Source organism: Oncorhynchus kisutch, linkage group LG22 (assembly GCF_002021735.2).
Source record: "Oncorhynchus kisutch isolate 150728-3 linkage group LG22, Okis_V2, whole genome shotgun sequence".
Lineage (NCBI taxonomy): Eukaryota > Metazoa > Chordata > Actinopteri > Salmoniformes > Salmonidae > Oncorhynchus > Oncorhynchus kisutch.
In genome coordinates this window covers 25,079,536-25,096,889 of record NC_034195.2, presented here as the reverse complement: position 1 = coordinate 25,096,889, position 17,354 = coordinate 25,079,536, and the positions used below count along the sequence as shown (strand labels likewise).

Here is a 17,354-nt window from a genome sequence, read left to right as displayed (position 1 = left end):
CACTTTTTCACAATACGTTACTGTCATGCATGCCTGCTCAGACATACAGGAAATTGACATGCCATGTACGTCTCAGGTCTTACCTGCAGGTGCACCAGATGGAGCTGGACAGCCTGAGCCAACAGATGAGGGAGTCCAAGAGGAACTCTCGCCTGGTAGGTACCACCATGGCTTGAATCTGCCTTAAAATGGTATATGCTCACTTGATCTGGCAATGGATTTTACTGGACAGTATAATAATGTGATCTTGTTCCTCTTCAGGGGTTTCTCTATGAGCTGGATAAGGTGAGTTTGACCCTGTCTTTTATTTTTCACCCACTCCATTGCACAGTAGCACACAGTAATCATATGAGCTTTCACCAAAACAATCAGATGGCTATCCATTGGTCCCAAATTACATTCTATCCATTTATTTTACTTTGAGAATGAAGGTTAGCATAATTTTGAGTTTCTTCCAACAGCAAGTAAAAGTGAATGAGAGGTTCATGCGACGGCTTGAGTTCCATCTAAGCAAGGTGAGTCGTGTGTGTGTGGTGTGTGTGTGTGTGAGAGAAAGAAAATGGGGAAACAATAGTGTGACTGGTAAATAAACTGTGTGCTTGTAGAAGTAATTTTTCATGGGTGTGTCAGATAGGAATAGATGTGAAAAGGTGTGTTAAAGTTATGTAAGCTATGTGAAATGAAACCAGTAATGTTAGGTTTTCATTTGATTACATCTGACCACTCAGAGTATGTCAGTAGCCACCCACACACTACAGCAGGCCTTGCAGACAGACAGGGCCTCTAACAGTGATTATGTGGGTGAGTACCTGACAGGTCGCAGTCCAGGGGTAAGGTCCAGCAGCTTTTGGCTTAGTCACTGTACTTATGAGTGAGTGCTGCTTTCTAGTTTTCAAAACCAGCCCTGTGTTTGTGTTGGTGCAACTGAGCTTCATCACACATGCACACACAGTATGGCTGGGCGTGGTTAACTGGCAGGGGATGGCCTCAGGCTAATCTCACATTCCTGGATTGTTTTCTGAGCGTTTTAACCCTCCTGAGAGAGCAGGACACTGGCAAGGCTGCTAACCCGACACAGCTGCCGCAGCACAGGAACACCTCCGTCTTCTTCCTCTTCCTTATTTTCCTCCTCCTACCTGTTTGATGTTTGACGTTTGACTAGTTTGTGTTTTACAAGCGGGGTTTGCCTTTGGGAGCCTCTGACCTCCTAGCAGTCAAATGTCACAGCCCATCACCTGGATAAGGAGAGCAGAGGTTTTTTAAATGTATTTATTTGAACGTAAACTTAACCAGTTGTTGACCTGCCCTTCCTCTTCCTGGCGACTGAGTTAGGCTGATTGCCCCTCCAGAAGGAAACGCCATTGATTAGTTTTTATTCTGAAGGTTCCTTGAGCTGTCTGTCGCCGTTAAAATCATTGGCCAGTACAGAGAATTAAGTAAAACCACAAGTCCAATTCCTTTTCTCCATCCATGGGTAATTTAGGAAAGGGGCCATTTTAGCTAGTTAGCCACCAGAGGACACAACACAACGAGATGCAACAATTCAAGTTGATTCTGTCATTGACGTATGCTGTCAATGCGATTTGATAGGAGTGACTCAACTGGCTTCCCTTAACACTTCTTTGGTGCGCCAGGATTTGGTTTCTTCCCCCACTGCACCCAGTCAGCTACGCAGGGGAGCACTTCTGCTTTCATCATCACATCAATGGAGAAGAATTTAGGGAATGGGAAAACCAACCCTGCTGGGTGTCTGCAGTCATATCTTGTTAAATATGGGAATTTTCCGATAGTCGTTTCACCTACAGTGCATTCGTAAAGTATTCAGACCCTTTGACTTTTTCCAAATTTTTTACGTTACAGCCTTATTCTAAAATGTGTTTAAATTATTTTTTTCCTCGTCAATCTACACACAATACCCCATAATGACTCTGGTTTCTCTTCATTACGCACAAGCCTTTTGCCTTTTACTAAAGACTTCCAGGGAGAGGAACACTGATTAGTTCAAAGAAAAATATGTTAGCGAAAAAGCAGGTCCACACCACATTGGGTGAGGCGGGTTGCAGGAGAGTATTTTGAAGTAAGGGTTTAGAAAAATATATGCAAAGAAAAATATAGAAAAATATATATACATGGGACACGACAAGATGAAGGACAAATACGTCTGACTGCTACGCCATCATGTTAATGAGAGGATAGTCTTCAAACCAACATGTTGAGACAGTGTTCAGAGAGGGTCATCAGGAAGGCAGGTATAGAGTAATGTTGTGTTGTTAAGTGGACCACGTCAGGTGCACTACAGGCCTCTGTGATCATCACCAAATGGAGGGAATGTGACCGAAGAATATAAAAGATGGCGATGAACCCTCACTCACTCATAAAACATTTCCCAAAGACTCTACTCTAGTGAATGGAGCTCTCATGGTGATTGTTTACTAATTCATTCAGGCTGGCGGGTTGGCAGCAGCTCAGTGGGATCCACACAGTCAGTGGGCCTGACATGCTGGGTCACTCACTTTGGTGAATCAGGGTGTCTGAAAGTGGGGAGACAGTGGGCATCTTTTAGTGAATGAGGCACCGAGCTGAAAGCGATGTGCACTGATTCAGAAAACCAGGACAAAGTCAAAACACACAATACCACACTTCTCCTGTGACCTGAAAATAATGTGTGATGTTTTTGACAAGGTGAATGCAAGTTTAATCTATGAGAGTCTGCTACAATGTTATTTGATGGGACATGCAGACAGTGTTTGTTTCTGTGTGTCGGTGGTTGTACTGTATCTTTCTGAGATTGTCAGCATTTGTCACAGGGAGTGAGTAGGAATGTGTGTATTGTTGTATTGTATTGCCTAAGTGCTTTAACTGTTTCCTGTCTCCCGTAGCAGCTTACAGTTCAACAGCTGCCGCCCCAAATCTGCTGGCGGATCAATAAAATGTTGATATATACAGTACATATGAGATGTGTGAGGAAGTCGTAGAGCAATAAGGTGGCCAACAGGACGCATAGTTTCTAACTTATGTTTATATTTGTGTTTGTGAGGCCAGTGGAATGTCCCCATCTGGACTTCCACTGCATTGCAGTTGCGTCTTCATTTTACAGACACACTTTTTTCAGAGGTCGTGAAATTGTCAAGAACCAAGGGAAGGATTATGGTGCAATTACATGCATAAGGGTTCCATGATGATGGAAATGGACCGTAGAACTAAATGGATTACTATTATTGAAAATGATTTATGAAGAGAGCTTTAGGGTGTATTCTTGAATGGTTGGTGAATAAAATAAACAACAAAACTATAATATACAGTGGATATACAGTAATTGTATAACCACTGTAAGGGACAAATTTAAATGAACCATGAATAACTGTGTTTTGTCCTCCTCAGGTTGACGAGCTGTATGAGGCCTACTGTATGCAGCGCCGGCTGAGGGATGGTGCCAATAAAATGGTGAAGGCCTACACAGACTCCCAGGGCAGCCGCGAGGCCAGAGAGAGCCTGTCTGAGGCCAACAAGGGCTACAAAGAGTACACAGAGGTGAGGGGTGTGAGAGGGGACTGTGGTGGAAGGAAGGGATGGGGAACAGGTTAAGATGGGCAGGGAGCTGTGGATAGTAAGTGTCCTAAAATGGATGTCAAAGACTGCAGGGTAACCTGACTAAGAATATGTGTTCTGATATTTGTACTATGTTTGTAGTTTTGACTGCCTGATGTCTTTGCTTAACGTTCACTCTTTGCAGAACATGTGCATGTTGGAGAGCGAGCTGGAAAACCAGCTGGGAGAGTTCCATGTGAAAATGAAGGGTATGTTCATTTTAGCCAACTCCTTCCTCTTTCCTGTCTGTTGTGACTCCAGACTGTGTTGGTCTATTTCAATCACACTGTTGAGTTGTTAGTGTTTGTATGAGGCCTTGAACCTTTTTGTTTGTGTTGCAGGTCTAGCAGGGTTCGCACGGCTGTGTGCTGGAGACACATATGAGGTGAGTTTCTCTCTCTCTCCACTCTAGCATGGCTGCCCCAGCATCATCATTCCTCTAAGGCTAAGCCTTAGACAATAAATTGCTGTTGGAGGGAGTGGATATGCTACCAGTGGCGGTTGCTGATTGGCTGAATACCAGGGGAGTGAGGAGCTTGGTGTTGTCTTTTAGACAGTATATAAAGCTATCTGTGCATTTGAACAACCTTGTAAATGCACGTATTTCACATTTGCATGTCAAAAACCGAACACCCTCTGCTGCATAAGCTGCCACTGTTTTGAACAGATTATATTATTTAGAACTAGTACACCAGGGAGAACGCAACAAGCTTTTTAAAATGGAACCTTTATTTAACTAGGCAAGTCAGTTAAGAACAAATTCTTATTTACAATGACGGCCGACCCTGGCCAAACCCTTACCCGGACAATGCTGGGCAAATTGTGCGCCGCCCTATGGGACTCCTAGTCATGGTCGGTTGTGATACAGCCTGGAATTGAACAAGGGTCTGTAGTGACGCCTCTAGCACTGAGATGCAGTGCCTTAGACCACTGTGCCACTCAGGAGCCCAGTTAACCCACTGTTCCTAGGCCGTCATTGATAATAAGAATTTGTTCTTAACTGACTTGCCTAGTTAAATAAATTTAAAAAATTAAAAAGCATGCCGACACATTTAAGTGTAAACACATTATCTAACTGGGGTAGCTAGCTAACATAATGTTACAAAGTATGATGCGCTAGCCAGTTAACTTTCATTCTGAAATAACCTCATATTTCCGAGTTACACTGATATTAGTTTAGAAAAATGTGAAATTGGCATGGGAGCTACAGTGGCAAGAAAAAGTATGTGAACCCTTTGGAATTTCCTGGATTTCTGCATAAATTGGTATCAGATTTGATCTGGTCTTCATCTGTCACAACAATAGACAAACATAGTGTGCCTAAACTAATAACACACAAATTATTGTATTTTTCTTGTCTATATTGAATACAGAGTTTAAACATTCACAGTGTAGGTTGAAAAAGTAGGTGAACCCCTAGGTTAATGACTTCTCCAAAAGATAATTGGAGTCAGGAGTCAGCTAACCTGGAGTCCAATCAATGAGACGAGATTGGAGATGTTGGTTAGAGCTGCCTTGCCCTATAAAAAAACACTCACACAACTTGAGTTTGCTATTCACAAGAAGCATTGCCTGATGTGAACCATGCCTCAAACAAAATAGTTCTTCACTGTAGGTCTTCTGAGATTTGTTACAAAAGTACAAGGGTTACAAAAGTATCTCTAAAAACCTTGATATTCACCAGTCCACGGTAAGACAATTTTTCTATAAATGGAGAAAGTTCAGCACTGTTGCTACACTCCCTAATGAGTGCTTGTCCTGCAAAGATGACTGCAAGAGCACAGCACAGAATGCTCAATGAAGTTAAGAAGAATCCTAGAGTGTCAGCTAAGGACTTACAGAAATATCTGGAACATGCTAATATCTCTGTTGATTAGTCTACAAAATGAGAAACACGAGAACAAGAATGATGTTCATGGGAGGACACCACGGAAGAAGCCACTGCTGTCCAAAAAAACATTGCTGCACGTCTGCAGTTTGCAAAAGCTCACCTGGATGTTCCACAGCGCTATGGGCAAAATATTCCATGGACAGATTAAACTACAATTGGGTTGTTTGGAAGGAACACACAACACTATGTGTGGAGGGAAAAAAACATCCCAACTGTAAAATATTGTGGAGGGAGTATCCTGGTTTGGGGCTGCTTTGCTGCCTCAAGGCCTGGACAGCTTGCTATCATTGATGGAAAAATCAATTCCCATGTTTATCAAGACATTTTGCAGGAGAATGTTAGGCTGCCTTCTGGAGTGGCCCAGTCAGAGTCCTGACCTCAACCTGATTGAGATGCTGTGGCATGACCTCGAGTAGTTCACACCAGACATCCCAAGTCAAATCGTTTTGTAAAGAGGAATGTTCCAAGATTCCTCCTGACCATTGTGCAGGTCTGATCCACAACTACAGGAAACGTTTGGTTGAGGTTATTGCAGCCAAAGGAGGGTCAATCAGTTATTTAATCAAAGTGTTCACATACTTTTCCCACCCTGCACTTTGAATGTTTACACAGTGTTCAATAAGGACATGAAAACGTATAATTGTTTGTGTGTTATTAGTTTAAGCAGACTGTGTTTGTCTTGTTGTGACCTAGATGAAGATCAGATCTAATTGTATGACCAATTTATGCAGAAATCCAGGTATTTCCAAAGGGTTCACATTAATTTTTATTGCCATTGTAACTAGGTAACAAAGGTAGAGATGAAATGGTCAATTTTGACCTAAAAATCTATCAAACTATTTCTCAATTTCTGTATCTGGCTAATTAATTTGATCATGCTTTGTGATACACCCGGTTTTATGATGATTTAGTCCACACACAATGGGGGGGGTGTCCGTGTCAGTGATGACAAGGTTTTAGCTAGTGTAGCCCTCTGTCCTTCTCTTCTTGTTGGATGTAGTTGGCCGGTTAATCAGGTCACAGGCTCCCATGACTGATGGGATTGATTGATTTATTTAAGTTCATTTAAATTTGCTTTAGCGCCACCTGAGAGCAGATTTAGTCTCATGTGCGGAAGTAAGCCGTCTGGCACGAGAGACTCATTGGTAGGTAGACTAGAGCAGACGCAGGGGTTCTGACTCAACGGATGCAAATTTGAGTGCCCCAGGACGGTTCATTTACTTTGACCTCTTATAATTCATGTGGGGCAGTAAGTAACTGAACAGCTTGTATTGAACAATATATTTTTGAAACAGGAAAATGTAGACATTTCCACACTTTTGAGCATTTAAAACATAATCCATGAATTATATATTTTTTAAATAAAAAATACTAACTTTGTTGTTGACCAATCACAAGCGGGGTGCCACCCCTAACACCCTAATGGGCGGGCTGCCGCTGTATGCTACAGTAGCATGGCCTCTTAGCTGGGCTGTCTGGGGGGATTAGCAGGAGGAACAGGGTAATTGGAAAAGGAATAGCTTTAATGTGTCAGCACTGCCTCTGTCTAACATGCATAGATTTAGTGATGATGGACAGCATAATCGATGGAGTGAGTCAGTGGAGCGCTGCGTTTCCTCCCTGGGGTGAAGGCAACTATAAACAGAACCTCCAGAGTTTGGCTCAACTTCAGCAAAAACACAAATGACTCAGCAATGATTTGAGAAAAGGGAAATGTGTGACGAGCAAAATGTGAGTATCTGGCTCATTTTTGTATCTTTCTGCTATGCCTCCTAGAACCTAAACCTGACCTCTGACCTTTCAGATCTTAATGAAGTATGGGCGGCAGCGCTGGAAGCTGAGGGGAAGGATTGAGATCAACTGCAAGCAGGTGTGGGACAGTGAGGACATGGTCTTCCTGCCTCTCATCACAGAGTTCCTATCAATAAAGGTACAAAGCAGAACATTCTTGCCTAAAACATGCACGCACGTGTGCATATAGGCACATGAAGACACACACACCCACAGACTGTCAATCACGTTCAAAGAGTCACATCTGCGTGTGAAGCAAAGACACTGAGGTAATGGACATAACAGCCTAGTGAAAGGAGAGAAACTGGATATCGACTTGTTTTTCTCCCTGAATGATTCCATTACTTTGCCCAATGTCACAGGATAGGAAAGTTAAACTGAGGGGGTCAGGAGACATGGATCTGTCTGAATTTCCATACAGGATTTACCCCAGTGTTTTACCCAAAACGGTGGGGTAAATATTTCTGTTTCCATCTATGCGGGCTGGCACCCATGTCTCACTGGGCTATGGCTCCAAAGGACCTGCTCTCACTTGGGGCCAAAGCCAGGCCACTGGTACTTTTCAGCTGGCATTTACAGTTGTCCGAAGTTAACATACACTTAGGTTGGAGTCATTAAAACTAGTTTTTCAACCACTCTACACGTCTTGTCTGTCTTGTTAACAAACTATAGTTTTGGCAAGTCTATTAGGACATCTACTTTGTGCATAACACAAGTAATTTTTCCGCTAAGTTGACTGTGCCTTGAAACAGATTGGAAAATTCAAGAATATGTCATGGCTTTAGAAGCTTCTGATAGGCTAATTGACGTCAATTGGAGGTGTACCTGTGGATGTATTTCAAGGCCTACCTTCAAACTCCGTGCCTCTTTGCTTGACATCATGGGAAAATAAAAAGAAATCGGCCAAGACCTCCACAAGTCTGGTTCATCCTTGGGAGCAATTTCCAAATGCCTGAAGGTACCACGTTCATCTGTACGAACAATAGTACGCAAGTATGAACACCATGGGACCACGCAGGTGTCATACCGCTCAGGAAGGAGACGCGTTCTGTCTCCTAGAGATGAACGTACTTTGGTGCGAAAAGTGCACATCAATCCCAGAACAACAGCAAAGGATTGGTTTAAATATTAAGTTCGGCTTTTCTGATGTATCAAATACTTATGTCATGCAATAAAATGCTAATTAATTACTTAAAAATCATACAATGTGATTTTCTGGATTTTTGTTTTAGATTCCGTCTCTCACAGTTGAAGTGTACCCATGATAAAAATTACAGACCTCTACATGCTTTGTAAGTGGGAAACACTGCCGATTTTGCAGGTTATCAAATACTTGTTCTCCCCACTTGTTCTCCCCACTGTATGCAAATAATGAATTAATAGTTTTCTTGTTTTGTTTTCTTTCAAATTTCTTTTGGTTCATTTTAGGGATGTCCATGATAGCGATGACAAGTTTCAAGTTGATAGGCCACTGTGGAGTGGATTTACAGTGATTTAAATTAAGATTGAAAATCTGATTTTAGATTCGTCAATAACTCAGCCATCTTTAAACAAATCCCTTTTCTCAAGCTAAGTTGAGACATGTACCATGGGCCTACATTCCAAATGTCATTTGGTCCTATGGTTTATTAGAATATATATATTTTTTAAATGCATATTAGCATATGTGCTAATATGCATCTACTGGTATAGTGTGGCCATTTTGAATGCAGCAGTGCTATTTTCTGAAACTCTTTTGGGGATTTTAAAAATATTTTTTTTACTCTGCTGCTACTCACTGTTTGTCTATGCATAGTCACTTTACCCCTACTTACATGTGCAAATAACCTTGACTAACCTGTACCCCTGCACATTGACCCGGTACCCCCTGTTTATAGCCTTGTTATTGTTACTTTTTTATAATATTTTTTACTGTAGTTTATTTAGTAAATCATTTCTTGAACTGCATTGTTGGTTAAGGGCTTGTAAAAAAGCATTTCACGGTAAGGTCTTCAGCTCTTGTATTCGGCGCATGTCACAGACCAAATTTGGAGTGAATCAGACTTTTATTCTGAGAAGAATAATGTATTATTATTATACGCATTAGCGTTATATAGTCTAAGTGAATTGTTAATATTTTCCTTATTGTTTAAGATGTCAATGCCAAACTTAACATGGTTCATCATGGTTATGTCTTTGATGACCCAAAAAGTTTCAAGTTATTAGGCCATTGTGAAGTGGATTTACGAAGGATTTAAATGGACACGTAAAATCCTCAGTCATCTCTTGGCTTTTCGCAAACTAAGTTAAGAGATGTGCCATGGGCCTCCTAATTAATAACTCATTTGGTGTTATTTGGACTTCATTATTGGGTTCATGCAAAGTTTTCCCAAGTTTCCAAGATGGAGGAAAATCTGTCCTGATGGACCTTATGGGTCCTTGAGGCAAATTTGTTCAGCATAATGAAAGAGACAAAGTTTCAAATCCCTGGGTGAAATGGAGAAGTGGAAATGAGGGTTTAAGTGAGACTGATTAAAACAGTGCCACCTATATGCCAATCGGCACCAGTCTTTTTGACCAAGTTACCCATGGCCTCTAGTTTCTGTGGTAACTTTTTTTTCTAATTTGACAATCTATGCTTGAGTTATTTGACCAAGTCAAGGAACATTTTAATAATAAGAATTCAGACAATAACAATAGGTTTCATCCCATACGAATATAATAACCCTGAGAGAGAAATAATTTACAATGGATAATAATGTGAAATATCAGTGAATTTGTATAACAGTATAATTTTGATAGCCAATAGCTAGGTTTCCATTCAATTGGTTACAGATTTGCATATGAATATTCTAAAATCAGGATTTTCCCAACAGAGATGTCTTTCTATCAATTTGACTTGTTGCAGATAAAAAGCTGTGCGTGAGGACCTAGTGCACATAGGTGCTTCTACACCTGCATTGCTTGCTGTTTGGGGTTTTAGGCTGGGTTTCTGTACAGCACTTTGAGATATCAGCTGATGTACGAAAGGCTATATAAATAAATTTGATTTGATTTGACATAGAACAAACGTTTGCGGTCAAATTCCCATCTATTGAATAAAACAATTCAAGTAAATGGGTTTCCATCGCATTTTCAACTCTACTGATACTTCTTTTATATTTCTTTTTTTGTCTATATAGCGAATGTGCCCACTCTGGTCTTTGCATGTGTGCTCTAGCTAACAGCGCACATATACAGTCTGGGTAGGCTACATGATGAGAACTATTATGGACAAAAGAGTGCGATTTTGTTTTTATTTGTCAAACGGCAGCCAAGCATTGATCATCATGTCACCAGAATAAGACCGTTGATATTTATTGGAAAGCAGCATCAAGCTCATCACTGTGCACTTTCACCAAACTCTGAAGTTCATAACTGTAGCCTAATAAACTGCCTGCTTTCCCGAGTCCTATTGGGAAGACCACACAACATTATCCCGTGACTCCCAAGTTTACTTTAATGGTTATATCAATGTTTGCGCATAACAATATTTTCACCAATATTTCTCACATAATTAATTTTACAGACACACAAAAAATAAAACCTTGTCTAGCGTGTTAACATTTGGGAAGTTTACTGACATGTGTTGTTCAATCAGGGCTGTCGTGACATTTTCTATCCAACTTGTGCTTTACTCGCATAAAAATGTTGGAACGGAAACCTGGTTAATGCTTATCAAAATCAGCTATTGGTGTGGTGTTTGGAGAGATTTAGATCATAACTGAATCACTGATTTTTGATTGGTCTTACTCTGGTTCCCTAGGTGACAGAGCTGAAGAGCCTGGCCAATCACGTGGTGGTGGGAAACGTATCGTGTGAGACCAAGGACCTGTTTGCTGCTCTACCCCAGACGGTGGCAGTGGACATCAATGACCTGGGGACCATCAAACTGAGCTTGGAGGTCACCTGGAAGTGAGTGGGCCAATGTGGCTTCTGCTTTGAAGTGATAAGGATATTAAGGTTGTATAGAACGAGGGACTGCGTGTGTGCATACATTTGTGTGTGTGGGTGTAGTAATACGTTTCTGTGCCCTTTTTTTCATGGACAGCCCCTTCGACAAGGATGACCAAGCCTCGACCGCCAGCACGGTCAACAAACCCCCCACGGTGAACAAACGCTTCTCCACCTACAACCAGAGTCCTCCTGATACCCCCTCCCTACGGGAACAGGCCTTCTATGTGAGTACCCTAAACCTCTAACTGTCCTATAACCAGTGTTCTTTTTCATAATATGTCCCATAATCCACAGAATAATGAACTGTACTCTGGGCTGAAGTATTTTGTTGTGTGACCTGGAGTTTTATTTTGTGAGCACCAGTGTGACTAAAAGAAAATCCCAAAAAATGTCTCTACACTGCTCCAACCAGACAGGCTGCCTCCCGCGGCTGCTTGCTTCCAGTTCCCGGGCCACACACACACACACACACACACACACACCAAGCCCTGCCCCCTGTCACTATAGCAGGGATAATACAGTAACTCCATGCTGTTTCTAAAGCCGGATGCGCAACATTCTGAGACTTCCGGGAATGCTTGCAAAGCATGAGGCAAGGTTCTTAGCAGTCTGGCAAAGTACACTTCCGAGCAAGTGCTTTGCGATGTAGATGCAATGTGGTAGTCGTGCCAACATATCTCATCAGCCACCTGGTGGAAGGGATTTTGTGGATCTGAGGCTCTTTGCCCTGTTGCCTCCATCATCCTCCAAATCCCACCAACATCAGCCGCCTCAGAGAGCAACTGGTCCTTGTTTGGGGGGACACACACCAAAGCACGCAACAGGCTGACCAATACAAATGTTGAAGAATTGGTGGCCATCCGGGAAGATTTGAGGTTTTTTAAGCCTGACAACAAGCCATCCTCAAGGTTGGAAAGTGACAGTGAAGATGAGGCCTCAGAGTCTGATGTTCAAGAGGTGGACAATGAGGAGGTCCAGGGAGAAGACATGGAAGCCTGAGAGGAAGACAACCAAAGCTTTAGTTTATAGACTATCATTTTACAGATCTATGTTGAAACCGTTTTTGGGAGATGCAATGGATCATTGGGGATCATTCAATATTCCCTATCTTTTGTTATTAAGTGAAATCATCCCATGTGAAGAGGCAGATCAATTAAGGTTCAATTTGTAACAAAATCATTGTTTTATTTCTATTGGAAGGATTTAATCATGTCTACTTATAAGGTAAAAGGTTTCTGTCTCCGTATGATACTGTATGGTAAATATATCCAATGCAAAAAACATACACATTTAAATGGTATTAATATTCGTTTCCCACAAAGTTTCCACCTCTGAATATTTCGCAAGATTTGCAACCCCAAATACACCCGTGCTTAATTTCAGCTTTTGGACTGCTTTTTTACGGAACTTATTTGGCCAGATCCGGTACCTCTCCTGGCATGCAAAATAATTGTCACTTTTTAATGTAAAAATTCTAATAAAAGCGGTCAAAGTTTATTCAATTAGCCTCTTAGTTAATTCTCCTGCCCCCACAAAAAAAACAGGTATGTGAAAAAGTTGATTTGAAGCTCAGGGCTAGTATTCTAAGAGTTGATTTGGGTTGGCCCAGGTTTATGGTTTCGCAACATTGTATCTAACCTATGTTTGAGACCAATGCTTGGTGCTGGCTGTGTGAGAACTGTGTCATTATGTCTCACATTCTATGATCTCTCTCCCTATCTCTCATGTCTTAACTCTGATGGACATGAGCTTCTCATCACTCCAGCGTAGCACTTCATCATTTATTTCCTTAAAGAATTATAGCCACGCAAAAGATTCTGAACAAACTGTAGCACCCCTGATGAATTTCTACATTTGCCAAAGTTATAAAATTACTGTTGTCTGTTCAGAAATAAATGAAATCATTCAGAATAGCCTACCACACCATGAGAAGGCCTATCATTTAGCCACAGAGGATCAATAGCTGTGGATTGTAGCTGAAGAACAAGGAATTAGCTTAGTCAGGAATGAGCGGTAAATCTGTCAGTGAAAAAAAACAGCACCCAGGCAAAACAAATACAATCGAGGGAAAACACAGGTTGGAAAGCAAATGGCGCCTGCTGAAAAGAGAAGAGTCTATGCTGTAGGCTGCCCAAATATTGTTTTACAGAGCATATCGGCTGCGCATCATTGGGTGAAACTGGAAATCATTTTTAGGACTATAGTTTCCTCTTCATATAGCCTACAATATTTCTTTACACACCTAGGCCTAGTCTATTGATGGATTCAAGACAATATTGTTTTTATTGATCTCAGATCAATTTGTCTGTCGAAATAGCCTGCAATTTCGATAATTTGTGTGGAATTAAAAAATATTCTACTTAAGTCTCCAGTCATGTAAAAGTACGTAGAATTGTTTGAAATGTGTTTATGAAGGCCAACATTTTCCCGGACCCCAAGCTACTAAAAATGTTCCCTATGTGTGCAACTTCAACTTCAGCGCCTCTACTCTACTGCTCTGTGCCACTACGCAAATACAATGATATGCATGTAATGCTTTATTATAATTCCACTTGGACATTATGGGATATTGTGTGTAGGCCAGTGACCAAACATCGATATTTCATCAATTTTAAATTCAGGCTGTAACACAACAAAATGTGGAAAAAGTCTAGGGACATTTTGTGTCACAGAAATAGAGGAAAAGTGATATGTTTTTCAAGAGATATGCTTAAAAAATAAGTAGGTTTCATATATCTCATATATTCATAAATCAATTAAAACATTTATTTTTCTGGTGCTTCTACATTTTGTGGTGCTACTAACTTAGAAAATTTAGGAGCACCAGAACGTTTTTCATTTAGAGCCCTGGCTATAATAGAAAAATGGTTCTAGAATGAATCACAATTATCCCTATCCAGGACATGTTCTGTTCTGTCACGCAGCATATTTTCTGTTAACAGCAGTCGAACCGAGGATTTTTTGTTGTTGTAGTTTTTTAAATAAATACACAGCGTTGTAACCCAGCAGACAACAGGATGTTAACAGGATGTCTGTTTTGTCAATGGGCAAGCTAAATACACCTAGCACCTATTTCTCTTAATTCAGTGACTTTATTGAGTTAGAGGAAAGAGCTGCCACATTGCAGTGGAGTGTTTAGTCTAGCTGTGATTTGTAGTAGAGGTGGACCTTTTCTCACGGCCCTCTCCTAATTTACCTGGTGGTGTGAAGACTGCTCCGAGGAGCCTGTCAAGCAGCATGATGCCCCCCAAACAGCGCTGGTCCCTTCTGGATGTGTTTCGTGACACGCTGGTTGAGAGACTGTCTCAGAGCTGCTCCTGCAGTGACGTCTCCTCAGTCCACCTGGCCTCTGCTAACATGCAGACTGACGTAAGTGCTGCTAGCCACTACAGAGAGAACCCACTATATCCCCTCTAATCTCTAGTTAAATATGTGGTAGAGCATGGTAGAGCGTGGTAGTAGAACCTCAGTAGAAGAACTCTAGTAGAAATCTTTATAGATTGTGTTGTGCTATCATGTAGATCCTCTCATGTTGGCTATTGTAGAATCTGTGTTTATAGTCAGCTATTTGTGTCCCTCTTTGGGTCTTAAAATAGTCTTTAGTAGTCTTTGCAATGTCCGACGCAGCCTTCTACTCTCCATATGAAGCCTGTATTTGTTATTGTTCCAGAGAGGTAAGCCTGGATGCTCAGCAAAGCAGAGGCCTGATAAATGAGAAGTTAATTAAAGGGAGCAGGGAGTCTGTTTGCTCTTTTGGCCAGAGGCCAGGCTGCTCTGCTCTGGTTTATAATAGAGGCTTGGCTGGCATGGGCTCACAGGGCCCCTTGGCTCTCTTTCTCTCTGTCTGACACTCAATTATCATACTGTATGTTAGCTTCAGAATGTGATGGTACTGTCTCCATTTGACTTTATCATCCTTGTGTTCTTCCTCCCCTCCTTTCTTTTTCTCTCTCTCGGTCTCTCTCGGTCTCTGTCTCTCTCTCTCTCTCTCTCGGTCTCTGTCTCTATCTCTAGAACATGCTGAGGAGGCAGGAAGATATGGAGAATGGCACAGCATGGTCTAACTCCTCTGAGTCATCAGATGACTCATCCAGCCCTCAACTCTCCCTGGGGCTGCGTCACACCAACAAGAACCTGGTCCAGCCAGAGGTCAACGCCTCCACACCCTCCATTGAAATCTCCTTTGCCCTCCGAGACACTGCCACCTCCACCCCTACCCGCTTAGCCAAACAGGAGGATGTGCAGGAGGAGGCGCAGAAGGAGTCAGACATTGGGGCAGCGGGGAAAGATGAGGCTTCTGGGAAACAGGCAGTGCCTAACGGCCACACCCGCTACTCACGCTCACTCAGCCATATCAGTGAGAACAGTGCCGATGGCGTACTGATAGACCGGTCAACCAGCGAATTTGTGGAGCCCTCTGAGGTCACCTCCCTGCAGTGTGGGATCTGTATAAACGATATTGAGATGGTGATGCCTGCCAGGGCAGAGTGGGCCCTTATCCCAGGAGAGACTGTGGTGGTCAGAGACCCCCCTGAGCAACCCGCCCCAGCTACTGTGACCATGGAGGAGAGCAGGCCGGAGAGCAGGTATTCTGCAGTGTCTATAGAGTCCGACACAGGGTTAGAGGTTGTTTCAGGGGCTGTTTCAGAAGTAGAGCCAGAACTCCAGAGCGCTGCACCCACTAGGACTGATGCAATGTATCAGCAAGGTGCCTCTCTGAATCCCAGACCAGACTCACAAGAACAGACCCAGAGCACTGAGGGCATATCATTCAGTGCCTACAGGGCAGTGGTGGTGGAGGCCAAGAAGCCTGAGGCTGTAGTAGCCACGCCCACAGACGGTGAGAAGCAGCAGGCTGTGGACAGTGGAATTGAGGAAGCCCTGAGTGCAGTCATCTCCTCTCTGGATGACTACAGGGGACAGTTTCCTGAGTTACAGGTCCTGGAGCAGGAGTTACAACTACTGGAGGAGACATTAACAGTGAGTTACAGCTGTGTGTGTGCACATGGCTCTGTTTCGTGTTGCACCTCACAATGGAAATGGCCACTTCATAAGAGCGAGGGGGGCATTGGTGGGAGCTGAGTAGATTTCAGCATCCCAGAATAGCACAGTTCCTTCCCTGTGGGACTGCGATCAGGGTGTGGAACTTCCTGCCCCTCAGCTCAGTCTGAATATTTCCATCCCACAATGCTGCAGCAGGAGATGTGTGTACTGTCGCTGGGAGGCCATCTGCCTGTTACACATATGCACAATCGACACAGATAGATACACATCAGAGCTCACTCTGAGCCAAATCCACTGACAAGGTGATAGGAAACAGAAAAAGAATGCTTTTCTTTTAATCTTCATGTCATAATTTTAGGAACACACTGTTTTGTTCAGACACTTTCCTCAGATGATCCATTTCCAAATAGGGGGTGTATTCTCACAATCAGGACTTATCAATCAGGACCCCTTGACTTATTCCACATTTTGATGTGTTTCAGCCTGAATTCAAAATGTATTAAAATATATTTTCTCACCCATCTATGAATAATAGCCCAAAATGACTGTGAAAACATGTTTTTAAATCATTTGTGCAACTTAATTGAAAAAGAAATACAGAAATCTCATATACATAAATATTCAAAACCATTTTCAATGACACTCTAAATTGAGCTTGGGTGCATCCAATTTCCTTTTGATCATCCTCAAATGTCACTAAAACTTGATTGGAGTCCACCTGTGGCCAATTCAATTGTTTGGATGTGATTTAGATATATGGACAGCTGTCCATATAAGGTCCCACAGTTGACAGTGCATGTCCGAGCAGAAACTATTCCATGAAGTCCAAGGAACTGTCTGTCAGAGAGAGAATTGTGATGAGGTATTTCTGGGGAAGGGTAGAAAGCAGGTTCTAGAGTGTTAAATGTTTCCAAGAGCACAGTGGTCTCCATCATTGGGAAATTGAAAAATGTATGGAAATACCCGCTGAAGGTCCTTGTTCAGGGAGATGACCAAGAACTCAATGACCACTCTGACAGAACTACAGAGTTCGTTGGCTGAGATGGGAAAACCTTCTAGAAGGACAACAGTCTCCACAGCACTTCACTAATCTGGGTTTTAGGGA

At 42.3% G+C, this 17,354-nt stretch overlaps 1 protein-coding gene and 1 non-coding gene across 11 annotated transcripts in view; both read left to right on the top strand.

The window, feature by feature from the left end:
• Positions 1-17,354, top strand: part of LOC109867140 (rho family-interacting cell polarization regulator 1-like) — an 81,089-nt gene that overhangs the window by 44,339 nt on the left and 19,396 nt on the right. For 6 of the 10 annotated variants that reach the window (XM_031801726.1, XM_031801727.1, XM_031801728.1 and 3 more), the window contains exons 4-14: positions 77-155; positions 262-285; positions 462-515; positions 3,382-3,531; positions 3,734-3,797; positions 3,930-3,973; positions 7,284-7,409; positions 11,055-11,203; positions 11,340-11,469; positions 14,456-14,614; positions 15,260-16,225. In XM_031801726.1, coding sequence (XP_031657586.1) covers positions 77-155; positions 262-285; positions 462-515; positions 3,382-3,531; positions 3,734-3,797; positions 3,930-3,973; positions 7,284-7,409; positions 11,055-11,203; positions 11,340-11,469; positions 14,456-14,614; positions 15,260-16,225 — 1,945 coding nt within the window. Of the gene's footprint in view, positions 1-76; positions 156-261; positions 286-461; positions 516-3,381; positions 3,532-3,733; positions 3,798-3,929; positions 3,974-5,145; positions 5,279-7,283; positions 7,410-11,054; positions 11,204-11,339; positions 11,470-14,455; positions 14,615-15,259; positions 16,226-17,354 lie in introns of those variants that run through there. The other 4 variants (XM_031801732.1, XM_031801729.1, XM_031801730.1 and 1 more) reach the window with 2 other exon arrangements.
• On the top strand, positions 1,924-2,038 carry LOC116356417 (U5 spliceosomal RNA). The gene has a single exon (XR_004204913.1). It is a non-coding gene; the product is annotated as a U5 spliceosomal RNA (small nuclear RNA).